Below are 18445 nucleotides of genomic sequence, written 5' to 3' on the forward strand. Positions count from 1 at the left end.
TAGTGAAGTATTAATGAATTTTAGTTATTTTTCTATTTGCTCATAATTCTATAGTTTTGAAGTTGCACTAGGGTATCAATTTTGCGGAGTTCACTCCTGCATTTGAAGTTCACAATCCTCTCTGACCATATGAGTGGATCCTTTGTAGGTAGTTCCTAATTCATTTGCTAGAGTTTCAATTCTTGGATGAGCATTTTGTAATAGACCTGCTTTGCCTTAGGATTCTTGTCCATGGTGATGGTGGTTGTGGTGGTGGTGGTGGTTGTGTTAGTGGTGATGGTTTGTCTTTTTTTTAAAGGCAAGCTGAGGTTAGGCAGACCTCTACCAGGAGTCTGGATCTAGTGCAATATGATTGCATAAAAAATGTGCGTTAAGCACCAGATCCCCTTCCATCAGGCCTTAGCCCACACCTGACGGGCCATGAGGGTGATCAGGTGCTTAATGCACAAATATTTGTGCAATCATACAGCACCTGATCTTTTCACCCCTACCAGTTGTACAATGATACCATTGGGATTTGAACTTGCAGTAGCTGCTCCTACCAGACGACCAGAGCCCCCGTTGGTAGGTGATCTTTTATGTTATTGATGAGTTATTTTGCGCCAAAATCATAACGGCTTGGCAGATCAATTAGACAAAAATGGATCTATCTCCAACAACATTTCTTTACATCAAAATTCCAATAGAGTTACCAAACAGTCTGGTCCATTGTGGGTAGATCCGGTGGTGAAGGTCAACAAACTTGGCTAGCATGGATAGATTGGGTACAGATCTACTTTCTGCGGTCCACAGTCCACACTAATTTCCCCCCTCGTACCAAGCCTTTAAACTACGCAACAGGGATTGTTAAATGAGATAGCTGGGTACGGGACGATTAAAAACTGATACAATATATTATCGATATTTTGAAAAATATTGGATTTTATTATAATATTTCTAAAAACATATATATATATATATATATATATATATATATATATATATATATATATATATATATATATATATAATGCCAAACATGATAGTTTTAAAAAAGGTTGGATAATTGTAAAGCGGTTTATAATTTTTATATACACATAAATTTTTTAAAATTTAAAAAACCCAAAAATTTCAGTCTCACGATAGGGACCCAAGGGGTTTGGTGTAGTGGGATGAGGCCTAGACCGTTAGACGAGTTAAAAAAGCTTGGTGAGCCTCTGGGGTTGAGGGATAAGCCCTCGGAGTTTTGCGCTGACTTAAGTACTGCAGGCTGAGCCAACGCGGCTAGGTCTATGCGCCTGGATCGGTTTCTCCGAGTAAAGAAAAAAAAAAATTTCTTGCGAGATTGCCTTTTGTATTTTGATAAATATTTGTCAAATGAAGTTACGAATCATACAAGGTGGTGACGAAGCAGTGCAGTTCATCACTCATCAGGGAAAGTGGCACTTCCAGTGAATATGGTGGCACTTTTGAAGTTTCTTGAAAACTTAGGGTCATCTGTTAGATCTTTTTTTTTTGAGTTTCCTTCCATTTTTTATTTAAACAAGATCAACCTCCCTCCGTGAACCGGCAGGCGGGACTCTTCTCGTGGTTTCGAAATCTCTCTCAGGGTTTTATCGTCAGAAAACTCTCGGGGTTCTCATCGTATTCGGGAGGTGAGCGTCTCCTTCTCTGCGCCGTCTTCGCTAGGGTTTATCCTTCCCGTTCTCGGTTCGAGCATTTCTCTCTCCTCTCCATTCTCGCGAAAATCCGAGCTCGATCTCGAATTTGATCGCGTTTTATCGATCGATCGATCCTTTTTCGCTTGAAAATTCATCGATTTTTTTATCGGTTTCTTCAATTCTTGTGTATAACGGTTTTTGTGGATTAGGTATTCGTTCTTTGTTTTTGCTATTGCTTGGCTTGTTTATAATCAATTTACTGTTATTTGTTTCTGTTTCCTTCGTTTTAGGTGTCTTTCTTAAGCGAATATGGCGAGGAAGATGCTGATCGACGGAGAATCGGACGGTCCTAAAGAAAGCGAACAATTCGATTTTGATCTTTTCGTTATTGGAGCGGGGAGCGGTGGAGTTAGGGCGTCGAGGACTTCGGCTGGTTTTGGAGCTAAGGTAAATTGGATCTTTCTCTATTCGTTGCTCCTGACTTGGTGTGATTCATTGTGGATATTCAGTATTTTGGATCCGTTCAGCTGGTTTTGGAGCTTGGGTAATTTGGATTGGATCTCTCTTTCTTTTGCTTCTGACTTGGCGCGATTCTTTGTGGATTTTTAATATTTCGGAAAAAAGTTAGTCGCTATGGGCGAAAAAGTAGGTAGCTTCTACATTTTCTGCTTTTTGTTAGGTTTGATGTCGTTTTATTTAACTGTCAACAGCTTGCTGATTTGGATGATATTTATACGGAAAGGTTGAAATAAGCTAGTTAGCTAAAGTCTGTAATTTGATGTGACCTGTTCATCTATTTTTCGTCGAACTTCCTATGAACTAGCTGCTTATACATAATAAAATTTTATGACCTAGGTAATTCATGGATCTATTGTTTTCTTAGCCGTTATTAGATTTTACTTCTGTTGGTTGCATATTTGAACTAGGTAATTTGCAGATCAGCTATTTTCCTAAGCGTTGGTTATTCTTATATTAATGCGCGCTTAGCCACTTAGGCATGCGAGCTTGTCAAAAAAATGTGTTCTATATTTTTTTTCTGTTTTTTTTTTTATTTTAAGAAATTAGTATTTTGGGACTTTTTAAAGCTTGTTCTTTTATATCAGAGTGAGAAAAATTAAACACGAAATATGTTGACGAAAAAATGTATATTTCTTTGAAGGCATTTAAAGAATATGCATAGCTAATAAATATTCGCGATGTTCATAAGAAGGCTTACAAATTTTAGAGAACCAAAGAACCGAAGCATTGAGAGTTTTGCAAGAAGTAATTTGAGATATTCTTGTGAGAAGCAAAATTCTAGCAGTATCTTTCTGAATCACAATGTTACCACTTGGGATTTTGGTGTTAACATACTGAAGAAATATGATTTCTATGCATCATTTTTTGCTATTGTAGGTGCTGAATGTGAAGGCTACAATAAACTTTTTGTATGTGAATTTTTTAAATTTGTCAGATATTTGTTAATTTGATCTTCCAATGCATAGGTCAATGCTGGCAAATGACTTGGGATTACTGCACCCTGGCATAAGTATTGATAAAAAAATAGTTTGTTAAGATGTGGTATATTGCAGTGCCAAATGTCGTTGTTGAAAAACAGTAGCTTGTTAGTTATCAGCAATAACACTAATACTAACATATGCAGTATAAAGTACATCATATCTCTAAAATAATGGTCCATGCTACTTGACTTACCACAGCTACCCACAGTGGTGCAGTACCATCATCCTTGTCAGAATCTTATGTTCTCTTTTGTGATGGTAAAATGATGTGTTTTACTCTGCACAACGTTTGTTTTTGTCACCAATGATGATTGATGTGGGTCCATCTGAAACCTGTGGTTGTAGACCGTGATACAAATCATTGATCACCCTTTTTTCAACCAAGACTGTTGCTTCCTTCTGGGGAAGCTTGTGTTTCTCCCTTTCAATATTCTCTTGGGACATGCTTTTATCTTCTTATTGTTTCTTTCAAGTACAAGTCTTTCATAAATTTTCTTTTTGGCATTGTGGCTTATCTAACTATGCTTATGGTTTTCTGTTCAAGGTTGCAATCTGTGAGCTTCCATTTAATCCAGTCAGCTCAGAAAACCTTGGAGGAGTGGGTGGAACGTAAGTTTTGTATAAAGTTATTTCAAGATTGTTGATTTTATCATTTGCTGGGACATTTTTTTTTCAAATCACTCATTATACTTTTTGTATTGTTCTCAATTTCGTGGAATAATAAGCTTGCTGTAATACTCTGCCCCTATTTTTAATTTAAGTTGTGTATCTCTGGCATCTTACCCAAGCGACTGTGTTTAAACTCTATTTGAAGTGTGTTTCTGTTGTTTTTAGCTAATGGTCGCATTTAATTGAAATCTACATTTATGTTGAGGACCAGGTTTATGTTCTTAAATTTTGCATGGATACTACTGCCAGCTAATTTTTCTTTGGGTTATGGTTCAATTTTGGAGTTTCAGTCAGTTGTTTATTTGGATAAAAAAAGTGTTGTTATAATAAGTCCAGGGCTATTTGTCAAAAATTAAGTAATCTTGTTTCCATTCTGCATATCTGGGACCTTTCTCACATCGCTGATATATATTTTTTTCTTTTATTAAATTTTCAAAATTTTCAGTTTGGCTTCTTTGATCAGCAATAAGGATACTGGAAGCACTACCTAGGCATGGGAAATGTGCTTCCTAGGTCGCTCTTCATGAAACATGACTGCAGTGTTCAAAAAATATTTTGTGTGCCAAAATAATTGGAGAAATGTGTTTCCTGATCCAAGTGTCATATGTTCCCCTCGTAGGGGAAGCGAGTTTTTCATCTAAAGGGAAGCATGCTTCTTGCCAAGGGGGAAATTTCCTCAGGTAGAGCCGTAGAATCGCATTTCTCATGTGTAAGGAAATTAGCATGGCATTAATTTTTTTGACAGCATGTTTTCTGAAAAACAAAATGCTTTTTTTACATTAGATTGCATTAGAAAACCGTTAAATACACTAAATAAGATGGTATTTTGTAATTTAAGCTAATTTAACTTTTACCTTTGTATAAATAAAAAATCATATTGCTTTTTGAAAGTCTGAAGCTCCGAACTCTCAAACCCACCCAAATGAGTATTTTCTATAATGATATAACGTTTAGGAGCTAAGACAAGTTAAGGAAAAACATAGTAGGTTCATGCATTATATTATTACTGTTTTGAGCATTTGAAACATTTAAAACAATAAAAGAAAAACCATTTTCATTTGTGAAACATTTCTTGCTTTGTTTCTAATTTCACTGCCCAATTTTTTTCTCTATCATTTCCTGCTTTTCATTCCACATGAGCCTAAAAGGGCCTCCTTTCCCATGTAATATTGCCTGTTTTTCAGCCCCTTCATATCCACTTTGATCAATAATTTGTGTTTCACATGAGATATTGTCTTGGACTGGCACATACAGAGGACTATTCAGGGGCGTGTCCCAAAATGAACTGCTTTAACAGATTTTATTTTTTAAATCTCTGTTTTTTATAAATATTGTATTGCCAAGAAAACACTGGATTAATTTGTTGAGAGCAACTATCTAACTGGGACGTTTGGCAAATAACTAAAATAGATGCTTTATGATACCTCGTAGCATACCGAGGCAAATTACACTAGCACTTGACCCATCTGCTAGTTCTGGTTGTATGAATGAAAATCTATAGCTGTTAAGTGTGACTCAGTGGCCCCATTAAGAAAATCTGTAGCTGTTCAGTATGACTTAGTGGCACCCTTAAGAATTAACTGTTTTCACAGGGAAATTTCTGATCTTTTGACCTCAATAACAGTTTGAAAGCAAAGAAAAAGGAAGATTGTATTTTTAGAAAATACTTATCACGTTCAAGTATGCACTTAAAATTTCCATTCCCTTTGCAACTTTCAGATCTCCAGCTGAAAAAACTTCCTGAAAATGTAGCAATTGTCTGGCTGCATTAAAGCAATTGCAAGCATGAAAAGGAAAATTTAGATTTTGATTTGAAGCCTGATTATTGTGTCAGATCACTGTGCTTTCGGCAGTAGGATACATGTAATATGTCTAAATCTACAATATGCAAAGTGCTATAAGAGGAGTGAACAACTGGCAGGTGTGGAACAGTTAACATATCTGGCAATGCCGAGTCATGCAGAGAGAGACCTAAATCTCTTAGTACTATAGAACATTTCTGTTATGAGGAATACTGAAACTGTTTGGTGCCACATGGTCCACATCTTAGGCTATAAATCTTAAGTGGATTTGTATTTTTTGGAACTTTGAATCATGATGTCAAGGTTGTGTTTTGTTTGCTGGTGGTTTCAGTTTCCATCGACATGTGATACAGTGATGCTCTAACCTGAAAAAATGGAAATTTATTTTTGAGATATAAACTTCATGACATCTTCTAATGACAGATAGTGAACATTTTTCTTCAATCAGTTAGAGCTAACTACGTCTTCATGTATTAGATAGTTGTTATGTTTGCTAGTAAATAAAAAACATGAGTTGCAGTGGACTAATTTCAAATACTTGTCATGGTGATGGAGATAGGGGACCTATCCTGTTTGATGCTTTCCCACCTTGAACAGCATGCAACTCCGTGGTTCACAATTCACAATCTGTCACATAGGTGCAGGTGCGGATATGGGTGCGGATGCGGCACTTTAAAAAAACTTAGGTGTGGGGGTGCGGGGAGGGTATATATATATATATTTTTAACAGTTTTAAGTTAACACTAATGAAATAAAAACAATTGTCATATCATCAATTCATCATGCATAAATTCACGTGATAAATCAAATTAACAATCTACAATTGCTATTCCTCATCAATAAAAAATAACACCACACTAGTGTGGATATATATATGTACGTATGTATATGTGTATGTGTGTATATATATAGATAAAACTGGACTTGGTTAGGATTAACTGAATCTACTTTTGGACAGAAATGGGCCTCAGTGTGGTTGACTTCACTTGACATGAAGGAAGCCGTGTCCAAGTGTTGCACCCGGCGGGTGTGACGCCGGTGCGGCACCCTGTTAGAACAGATCGTATTACGTAGTTCACAATCATAATATTACCTGTCTGGTTCCAAGCCATATAATTTCTGGAAGCTGGAATTTGATGCCCCTATATGTTCAAAGTTACAAAGTTAAAAAAACTGAGCTGCTCTCAGGTTGTGAAAAATATTGTTATAATTTAATCGATAAATTTATTTCTTGCTTTCTATATTTATGATGTGTCAAATGTGTCATAGTTATGAACAGTTTGAAACTTCTTCTTCCATGATTTCATCCTTTACGAAATACTCGTGTTCGTTTTCCTCAACTTGGTAATCTTGCATATGAGTGCTTCTTTAACTTCCTTTAAATTAGTCAAGTTAAAAGTTTTGGTTAAGTGCTCCAGCTGTTTGGTTCTGATTTGTTCATTGATCATTTTACTAGCTCTATATGAAGTCTGCTCTATCCAAATCACTTTTCTATTTACATTTATTGTAGCTGAGAATGGTTTTGCTTAGATTACATTTAATTTTTTATTGTATAATCAGATTATACTTCTTAGCTAACTGTATTCGCAGAAAAATGACCACTGGAACATTTTTTCTGGCAGGTGTGTTATTCGAGGCTGTGTTCCCAAAAAGATTTTGGTATATGGAGCATCATTTAGAGGTGAATTTGAGGTGAAGATTTCTTTGTGAATTGTTGCGTTTTTCATCATTAAATAAACTTTTATCATCATGATGAATGTAACTCATTGATGCTAAGTGCAGCAATCCTAGGTTACTAAGCTCAAGGTTGATAGTGACCCTTGCCTTTACCACTAGGCATGCTTGCACATTTAATGATCCCTGCTTCTACCATTAGGCATACTTTCACATACTAATTTGATTCATTTTGCATGTAGACAAGTTTATGCATGCATATTTTGGATTCATTTTTCTTTCAATCCAGGGAATATAAAATCTGTTTTGTGTATTTTATAAACTATTACAAGTTTATGCATAATTTCAGTTTCATTTTTCTTTCAATCTTGGGAATATAAAATCTGTTTGGTGTATTTTATAAAGCATTAATTCTAATGTCTTTGTTTGCAGAAACATGACATTACTGTGGAAAATAAGTAGTTTCTTTTAATTTGGACTTTCTGGATATTGTTGTCAGGCCTCATTGGTTTGTTCTTATCATACCATCATATACTCATGTGTCATATATTCCTCCATTTTCATGATGAAGTTACTTTTCTTGTTCAAGCTTGATATGCCTGAATGAAGAATTAAGTGGTGCAAAAGTTGATTAAAGGTTTGCATATTTTTATATCATGATTGTCATAGTAGAATTTTGGATTCATCTTCAGGCTCATGGATCTCCCTCTCTTTTCTTTGCTTCTTTCTTCTCCTGGTAGTGACTTTATGGCTAGCATGCGATATAGCAGAGAATTTGATTAAGATGTAGCAACTTACCAATTGATTGTTGACCTGACAGCTTGATTGACATTGATGTGTCATGGTGTAGGACTCAAGGAATTTTGGATGGGAAATTGGTGAAGTTGGTTTCGATTGGAAAAAACTTTTGCATAATAAGGTAAAGATTGGTTGAAGTTTTGTATAGATCTCTTAGAATTTCGCATCCAGATTCTCTGAGTGGAGTTTATAGCATATCCATGATGCCATTTCTTTGTTCTTGTGTGTTTTAATTATATCTTATCCATTAACATATTTATTTCTCTTGCTCAGACCATGTTTACTTTCAGGATGCCTTTGAATACATGGGACAAAAATTCCGAAAGTATGGATATTTGTTTACCTCCTGTGGGTCCCACATTCTTAGAGACAAAAGAAAAAGCTTGATCCTCTTGAGATCAACTGTTTTATCCTGAAAGGTGGCCCATTCTGTGTCAAAATATCCTGGGGTCCCATGTTTGGACACCAATGGAGAAAAGGTGTGCCCCATTTTTCGAGATAAATTGTCTCTGGGGGCTTATTGTCTCATGCATTCAGGCACACCCTCAGGGAAAGAAATTGCAATGGGAGTTCTCAAATGAGAAAGTTTTCAAGGGACGACTTATCCCATGTTGGTATTTTTAAACATGGATAAACATATCGACATTAAATGTAGCTGTTAATTTTATACAATGTCAACAATAACCCACTTTCATGCTTGTTCTCATTTTCTTCTAGGCTTACACTGGTGGTCCCTGATGCAGTGGGGTTTACTGGACATGAAAAATTCACATGTTGGCATTTGGCCCCGCCTATGTTGGTCAGCAGAAAACAGTAATCTCAAACACTTTAACTTTGTGATAACAAATTACGCTAAAATAGTACTTGTGGGGGGATGACCTTGTCTGCTTAACAGTATGCTCCTTTTGATGGGAAAAGGGGGTTTGGGGAGAGGGGATTGGTTGCACACGATGATGGTTGAGGGATTGGATATTTGATATTGGGGCATGGATCTCCAGAGGTCAGGGCTGGTTGGGCCAGCCGTAGCTCCAAACGTTTGAAGTATTCACAAGTTATATATATATATATATATGGGTTTATATTTAATATAGTTGATTGTTAGTACAATCTGGTTGGTATCTCACGACTCAAGTTGTCTTGACTCAATCTAACCTTGCAGATGTGTTCAACATGCTCAATTTAGTGGGAAACAACCCTTGGATCATGTTTTTTCGATGAAAAAACATGTTTTTTTTAGTCTGGAAGAATCAGTACATTTACAACTGTCCATTTGTGCATCACTGAAAAAACCTGTACACAGGTCGGATTCCAGCAATTCAAAAGCCGGTTCCCACTAAAAACGGCATGTAGATCACATCCATAGGGTTATATATATAGATAGATAGAGAGAGAGCACTCTTAACTGTACAAGACTCCATGCATTAACTGTGTCCGCTGATGGCGTTGTTGGTAACTGTTTTGTTTGGCACCATTATATGCCAGCAGCTGGAATCTGATTGTGTCATGGCCATTCAGACATAGCCCCTGTTGTCAAAAGATGAGTCAATTTTAGACCCAGTTTGCCTGGTACGATCCTACTGGTTTTGAGCCCCTCAAGTATACACTTTCCACACACGTGTGAGTCCGGGCATGCCTATGTCACATGGATACGGATGTGGGTATGGGATATGATGTGGATACGCTTGGTACAATACAATAATTCTCAAAAATTAGGACACGAGGACATGGTCTTACATAGTACAAACATATATGTATGTATGTGTGTGTGAGTGTGGTGTGTATAAAACAACACTTCTAAATCATTATAATTATTGATTTTTTAGAATTGCTGTTTTAACACACACACATACATACCACTGTCACTGATATCGGTGATATTTTGAAAATATCGCGAGAAATATAAGGTGGCTGATATTAACAGTAATATCTCGCGATATTTTCAAAATATCGCCAGAAGACAAAATATCGCAATATTATCGTGATAATATCACAATATTTTTTGGAAAAAACTTTTTTTTTTTTTAATTTTAAGTTTGCATTTCCTATTTTTTGTTTCTTTTATATTTTAAAACCATAGTCACATGTATTGTTAAAGGTAATTTCTCGGAGCGATTTTCAAAAGTTGATAAATCTTGGGAATATCTTGAAAAAATTTCAAAAAAATTCTCGGGAGTTTAAAAAATTAGAAAAAATATAAATAACAACAAAAAACCTAAGAAAATCATAAGTTTTGTAATATTTTTCTTTCAAAAATATAAAGAAACATGTTTTAAAGGTTTTAAAATATAAAAGAAACAAAAAAATAGGAAATGCGAACTTAAAAAAATAAAAAATATCATGATATTTTTTACTTACCAATATTTTGAAAATATTGCGTTATGTTCCCGATATTATCTGCAAGCTTGAAATTGCCGATAATATCGTGATATATTCAAAATTTTGGCGATATCAGTTACAGTGTTTGAAACCTTTAAAACATGTTTCTTTATATTTTTGGAAGAAAAATAATGCAAAACTTATTATTTTTTTAGCTTTTTTGTTGTTATTTATATTTTTTTCAATTTTTTAAACTCTTGAGATATTCTTGAGATTTATGAACTTTTGAAAATCTCTCCAAGAAATACCCTCGCCGAGAAATTGCCTTTAATGATACAAGTGACAATGTTACATACATGTATGTGTGTACTACAAAAAGATGAGATAATGTTGACGGTGTGTGAAACTGGTTTGACTATATCCATGAGTGTCTTGGAGTGTCCATAAAGTGTCTGAGTATCATGTTGTGTTGACACGGGATACACATGCTAAGTGAAGTGTCCATGTGACGTAGGTGCATACTTTTGGGTGTGCGCATGTGTGACTTGGGCTTTTGACCCTATATTGAGCCAATTTCAGAGATTGGTTCATGAAGGTGGAAGTCAGGTCAGGCTGCACAGGGGTTCTTAACTATAAACCCATTTTGTCTTTGTTTGTGCCTTACTATTGTCCAGCCTGAAGGCGACTGGAAGGACCCCAACTCATACCCCTTGAAAATGTAGATTTTAAAAAAAAAATCAATTGCGGAAATCTTCTCAGAAACCCGGGGCCTTTACAGTTCCACTCTCAATTGGATAAAACAACCAACTACAATAGAACTTACACTTATCATCCCAACCCATAGCAACTCATTATTTATTAATCATGAAAGAAAGAGTACCTAATAATAATTGCAAAAGACATATCATAGTTATTTTAATGACATAAAAGTAAATAAAGAAAAAGATTGAGCCACACTGTTCCTCAGTGAACTGTCCAGCAAAAGTGTGACACTCGTAGCTCTACCAGAAGCTAGTCGCTTCACTGGTTTTCTGCGTCTGCGAAAAACCACAGATAGAGGGTGTCAGAAATTCGAAGAATTCTGCGTACGAATCTTTTAATGAAATAAATGAGCATAAAGAATACAAATAAGATATCATACAATAATTTAGAGGAATGCAATTATGACAATTCCATAATTCAATTAAGCATTCATGCAACAAAGAACATTTATTAAGCATGAAGGAACATATAAGCAATAATAAGAATCACTATTTAAGTAACACAACCATATAACATGGATTAGGAAACAATAATATGCATGTTCTAATGCATAACAAGATTATGCATGATTTATGTGCAATGCATGAACACTTTATTATCTTTCATTAAAGTTTTTCTTTTCATATGCATGCCCTATTAAATGCATACAATTTAGGTTTTTCTTTTTAATTACCGTTGCCCGTGGATACACCAAAAGAGTACAATTTTTCGAGGTGCAGTTAGGTTCTCAGGGTAGCTTAGCACACAAGTTATATTTTATTACTGGGTTTCAAACTTAGCCCTCGACCGAATCACCTTCGGAACATTAGACCACCACATCTAATGTAGGGACATTAGGGACCATCCACGCCCACAAGTGTCACTTTTTTTGTATAGCAAAACAACAACTGTGTCGAATACACCACCCTCAGGTAAAGTGACGGACTCTCCCTAAAACTGTGGCAATGCCTCAATATCGGGTTCAGGGGTCAAAGTAAAACACAAAGAGTTTTTGTATCCTCGTAGTCTTCCAAGACCGGATCTCTAAGATTCCCATGCTCCAGATGAGATATCCCAGAACGTATATTATACTGTTCTTATTCATTATCTTTTTATTAAATGCCAATTATTGAGTTTTGCAATTCAGCATGCAAAAGCAGAGCCAAAAGCTCGCATCTACCCCTGCGAGAACCATCATGGGACTCCCGCCCATGGAAACACATAAAACAGTGCAATAAAAATAAATGTGATTTTTGCAATGCATTTAAAATACATAAAGGAAGAGCAAACCAAATCTCGAGGCCCACTAGGCCCATGATGATTCATTTCGAACATCGATGCATCGTATGCAAAAATCATAATAATATGCAATTTATGCAATGATACCAACATGATTCCAAATGCACATTCATTCATACCAATTCAACAATGTGCATGAGCTACCACAGTCATATGCATGTGTTCACTATCCATGTGAAATTGCTTTCATGTAATCACTTAACACAATGCATTCATTCATGATTCATAAGTACATGAGAACATTTATGCAAGATTGTATATGCTAAGAATACATAGATTTCATGTATGCAAATGCACTGGAAACCAATCCATAAATGCACGATAAATAAACATGTCCCATAAATGTAGGCACATGAAACTTTTCATTCATAACATGTGTTAACATCCACACACATGAACATAACCCGCATCTAGAAATTGAATTTCAGGGCTGCACACATTCATATCATGAATACACCTATACCAAAACAAACTTTGCAATAACATGTTTGTTGAAATAGACTCCCATAGAGATGCACAAAAATAACTTATTTGATATTTGGTTTAATCTCTTCTTAAATAGAGATTAACCATCTGCGTCAAATTACAAAAAGATCCACAGTATATAAGAGAATAACAAATAAGGGGACAATAATATATAAACCCCAAAAATCCCTTATAAACACGTCTCAACACTCCCCCTCAAGCTGGAGCAAAGATATCAATCATGCTCTGCTTGTCACAACAACAAGAAAAACTAGCACTCGCCAGAGCCTTGGTGAAGACATCAGCTACTTGATCTTCGAAAGATATATGATATGTGCAAATATAACTAGTCTGAACTAAGTCACGTGCATAGTGACAGTCAACTTTAATATGTTTAGTCCTTTCATGGAATACTAGATTATTGGCAATATATGTAGATCGGTTAGAACTGATTTTGCCTACATCATCTCAGCTGCGGTTTGAGCCATAACTCGATATTTAGATTCAGCACTCGACTTGGCTACAACAATTTGTTTCTTACTCCTCCAGGTAATTAGATTTTCTCCCACAAAAACACAAAATCCAGTTGTTGACTTTCTATCTTTAATTGACCCCGCATAATCTGTGTCAGTGTAAGCAACAACATCCAAGGAGGAATTTTGTTTAAACAATAGTGAACTTTAGTGGGTTTATCCATGAAATTGACTAATTTTACTCACTGCTAATGAATGTCAGGTCTAGTAACAGTCACATATAACAACTTACCCACCAAGGATCTAAAACTGACACTATCCATATATTCAGACTTCTCATCAAACAAATGAGCTTTAGGATCCATATGAATGTTAGCTGCCTTTGCTCCTAGCATTCCAGTCTTTTTTAATAAATCCAAAACATACTTCCTTTGAGACAAAACTAAGCCCTCTTTGTTTCTTGCTACTTCGATACCCAAAAAATATCTGAGTGGACCAAGATCTTTAATAACAAAATGTTTCTGAAGATGAGCCTTTGTTGCATAAATATCTTGGGCACTACTCCCTGTCAATATGATCTCATCGACATATACCACCATAGCAACAATTCCAACACTAGTTTTCTTAATAAACAAGGAGTGGTCTGAAGTTGATCTGACAAAGCCAAAAACTGACATTACCTCAAATAATTTGTGAAACGATGCCCGAGGACTCTGCTTCAGGCCATAAATAGCCTTCTTCAACTTGCACACCTTCTGACACTCTCCTTGAACCTCAAAGCCTGGAGGTTGCTGCATGTATACTGTTTCGTGCAAATCCCCGTACAAAAAGGCATTCTTTACATCCAACTGACATAAGTGCCATCCATAGTGCACAACGACTGAAAGGACAAGACGAATAGTGCCAAGACGAGCAACTAGGGAAAAAGTTTTAAAGAAGTCGATGCCATAAGTCTGATTATAGCCTTTGGCAACCAACCGAGCTTTGTAACGTTCAATTGACCCATCTGAGTTATATTTAATGGTATAGACCCATTTGTAGCCAACAACCAACAATATCTGCATCAGCATCCATCTCATCCCGCATAGCCTGCATCCAGTTGGAGTTGAATAGAGCTTGACTGTGATGAAGCGGAATAGAGGAGGCAGACAGAGCTGAAATAAAATTCTTCATAGATGCCCCAAGATTAACTTCTGAAACAAATTGCGAGATGGGATGGAGGGTGCACTGTCTCTTTTCCTTGCACAGAGCAATAGTAAGATCATCATCAAGAACATGAACTTCAGTATGTTCAGGGATACTCACCTCAGGAGAAGTAGATAATGGGGGCATTGAGGTAGGTGGCGACCTGTGAGAGTACACTATAGGAGGGTTTTGGTAAAGAGACACAATAGAGGCTGAAGCCAAAGACTGAGGAGGAAAAGTCTCTAACGGAAAAGGAGGAACCAGGAGAGGAAGGATATCGCCATGGCTCTCCTGTAACCTTGGAGTAGTACTTGAAAAATAGGGAATAGTCTCAAAGAAGGTAAAGTCCGTACTGACATACTCTGTATGGGATGTAGGTTCATAGCAACGATATCCTTTTTGATTCTTAGGATATCCAAGGAAAACACATTTAATAGACTGCGAAGCAAGTTTATTTCGATTAGGACCAAACTTATGCATAAAGCACACACATCTAAAAACTTTAGGGGAGATCGGAAAAAGAGGAACCTCTGGACGAAGAATTTGAATAGGGACTTGATCTTCTACCGAGCTTGAGGGCATGCAATTTATGAGAAAGCCAGTAGTTAAAACAACATCACCCCAGTATGATGCAGGCATATTGGATTGAATCATTAAGCAACGAGCAACATTCAAGATTTGTCTATGTTTCCTCTCCGCCACACCATTTTGCTGGGATGTATGAGGAGAGGTAAATTGAGGTTGAATCCCATTTGCAGAATAAATAAGTCTTTGGATTTGAACTCAAGAGTATTATCAATGCAAACAGCTTTAACACACACATCAAATTGAGTCTTTATTTCAACAATTAAAGATTTGAGAATAACAGGGACTTGAGACCGATCTTTTAACAGGAACACCCACGATAACCTTGAGAAATCATCAACAATAACCAAATAATAACGACACTGAGACCTACTAGGAATCCTACTCGGACCCCACACATCAACATGAAAAAGATCAAACAATCTTTGACTTGACGGACTCTGACTGGAGGGAAAAGAGCTCCGGTGATGTTTTCCCCATTGACATGTTTCACATTGAAAAAAAACTTAAGAGGATATATGAGGAATGACACGACAAAGTTTGACACTGGAAGGTGACCCAAACGACGATGCCACAACAAAGGGCTTGAGGATGATGCCACCGCAGAATAGACTGAACCCACTAGTTGATGTAGATAATAAATGCCACATTCCTCGTACCCGCCACCAATCCTCTTCTCCGTCAGCAAGTCCTGAAACGTGCAACACATGGGATAAAAAATCACCCTACAATTCAGCTCTTTAGTTATTCGATTGACAGATAATAAATTTTGTGGAAAAGAAGGGGCATGAAGAACATTTGACAATTGAAGAGTAGGGGAAATAAACATGTTTCCCTGCCCTACAATTGGGGAAGAACGACCATCAACAAGGACTACCTTTTTTGATGAGAAAGAAGCTTTAAACTTAAAAAATTACATGAATTTCCACACAAGTATCTAGATGCCCCTGAATCAATAATCCACCTACCACCTTGGCCAGGTAGGCCATCACCTGCAGAGCACGCAACATCAACTACTGGAGAGCTCGAAGTAGATGGCCGTAAGGTTAGAAGCTCGTCATATTCAGCCTTGCTAAGAGTCAATGAATCATTGGTAAAATTAATATTGGAATAATCTGCATCTGATTTGACCACTTGAGCATTGGGAGCAGTTTTAGCCGTTGAAGGAGGAGGCCTGGCATGTTTGTCAAAGCATCTATCTTCTAAATGACCAAATCTGCCACAGAAGGAGCATTGAAACTTGCCCCTGCCTCCAGTACCATGATCACAACCTCTTCCTTTGAAATTCGGGACAATTCCTCGACCACGACCAAATGAAACAAATAGAGCAGAGGACTGGGTTTCCGATTGAGAATTAGGAAGAGACATAGCAAGCCTGCTCAGATGATTATATGCATCAACAAGTGTAGGAACATCTGATCCTGTCAACATCTGAACTTTAGCCACTGTATACTCTGATGATAACCCAGTAAGAAATCGAGCCACCATGGTCTGCTCTTGATGAATCTTTTGTTTGTTGCAGCATAAAGGTCTATGAGCATTCAACCTCTCAAATACAGCCTTTACTGATGCGTAGTATTGTGCCAATGTCTGATCTCCTTGCTGCAGTTGATAGATTTCTTGTTCTACCTGAAGAATATGACTCACATTCGTTTCTTGTGAGTATGTATCCCTCAAGTTATCCCACATCTGCTTGGCTAAAGAATAATAAATAAGACCATCGGCAATATGTGGCTGCACACTATTCATAATCCGGGACATAACTATATCATTGTCCTCTTCCCACGTTGCATATTTTCCAATTTTTTCTTTAGGTTCAGACTTCAACAAAATATGCTTCCTGCGATGACTTGAAACTGACATCATAAATGTTCGAGACCATCTTGCATAGTTGGTCTCATCTAATTTTACTGATGTACCATACGAAAACGGATTTGCGAAGGCTTTATAATCTGTCGAAGCCTCTGTTTTCTGCTCCCCTTTTTGTGAATCAACCATTACAACAATAGTTAAAATATCACAACAGTCACTTGACCTTCACACGGTCTGAGATCAGATATACAACAACAACAACAACAACAACAACTACGCCTTCATCCCAAAACAATTGGGGTCGGCGATATGACCCAAAAAAGAAAATCATTTTGGGTCTTCCACATGAATCCTTCTCCTCCAATCATTTCTATCCAATGCCATGTCCTCAGTGAGGTTCAAAGCATTTATATCCTTTCCTATCATCTCCATACAAGTCTTCCTAGGTCTACCCCGACCTCTTTTAACTAATATATTTTCCCATTTCTCCATCCTTCTAACTGGAGCATCATTAGGCCTTCGCCGAATATGTCCAAACCACCGTAAACGATTCTCTCTCATCTTATTTTAAATGGGTGCAACACCTACCTTCTTACGTATCTTCTCGTTTCAAATCTTATCTTTTATTGTATTTCCACACATCCATCTAAGCATACGCATCTCAGCTACACTCATTTTTTGAATATGATGTCTCTTGGCAGCCCAACATTCCGTACCATATAGTAAAGCGGGCCTAATAGTCGTCCTATAAAACGTTCCCTTTAACCGCAATGGCATTCTACGATCGCACAACACTCCAGTTGCACTTTTCCATTTCATCCACCCAACCCTTATCCTATGATTTACATCTCCATCAATTTCTCCATGCTTTTGAATGATAGATCTCAAATATTTGAAACAATCATTGACCGGTATTTCTTGCTCACCAAGCTTCACTACACTCCCATCACTACTTCGTTGCTTACTAAACCGACATTTCATATATTGTCTTACTCTTACTCAACTTAAAACCTCTTGCTTCCAATGTCTGTATCCATAATTCTAACTTAGCATTAACCCCAGCTCTAGACTCATCAATCAAAGCAATATCATCAGCAAACAACATACACCATGGCAAATCCTTGATGTAACCCAACCGTTATAGGAAAATTGGTTGTCACCCCTCCACAAGTGCGGACATTGGTTACTACTCCTTCGTACATATCTTTAATTATACTAATGTACTTGAGAAAAACACTTTTCTTTATCATTGTCTACCAGAGAACGTTCCTAGGTACTCTATTGTATGTCTTCTCCAAATCAATAAAAACAATATGCAAATCTTTGTTCCTCTCTCTATATCTCTCAATAAGTTGTCTAAGAAGCTGTATAGCTTCCATAGTTGATCTTCCAGGCATAAAACCAAATTGATTCTCCGATATCATGACAACCTTCCTCAACCTAGACTCAATCACCCTCTCCCAAAGTTTCATAGTATGACTCATGAG

General features: G+C 36.8%; 1 protein-coding gene across 3 annotated transcripts in view; it reads left to right on the top strand.

The window, feature by feature from the left end:
* The first annotated feature begins 1547 nt into the window (after window positions 1-1547).
* LOC149845434 (glutathione reductase, cytosolic-like) overlaps window positions 1548-18445 on the top strand; it is a 63144-nt gene continuing 46246 nt past the window's right edge. For 2 of the 3 annotated variants that reach the window (XM_089995748.1, XM_089995750.1), the window contains exons 1-5: window positions 1548-1634; window positions 1931-2087; window positions 3684-3748; window positions 7233-7302; window positions 8135-8203. In XM_089995748.1, the coding sequence (XP_089851874.1) occupies window positions 1950-2087; window positions 3684-3748; window positions 7233-7302; window positions 8135-8203 (342 nt within the window). In that variant the 5' untranslated portion in view covers window positions 1548-1634; window positions 1931-1949. Of the gene's footprint in view, window positions 1690-1930; window positions 2088-3683; window positions 3749-7232; window positions 7303-8134; window positions 8204-18445 lie in introns of all 3 variants that reach the window. The other variant, XM_089995749.1, reaches the window with a different exon arrangement.

This window comes from Nuphar pumila, chromosome 2 (genome assembly GCF_984573655.1).
Source record: "Nuphar pumila chromosome 2, dmNupPumi1.hap1.1, whole genome shotgun sequence".
Classification (NCBI taxonomy): Eukaryota; Viridiplantae; Streptophyta; class Magnoliopsida; order Nymphaeales; family Nymphaeaceae; genus Nuphar; species Nuphar pumila.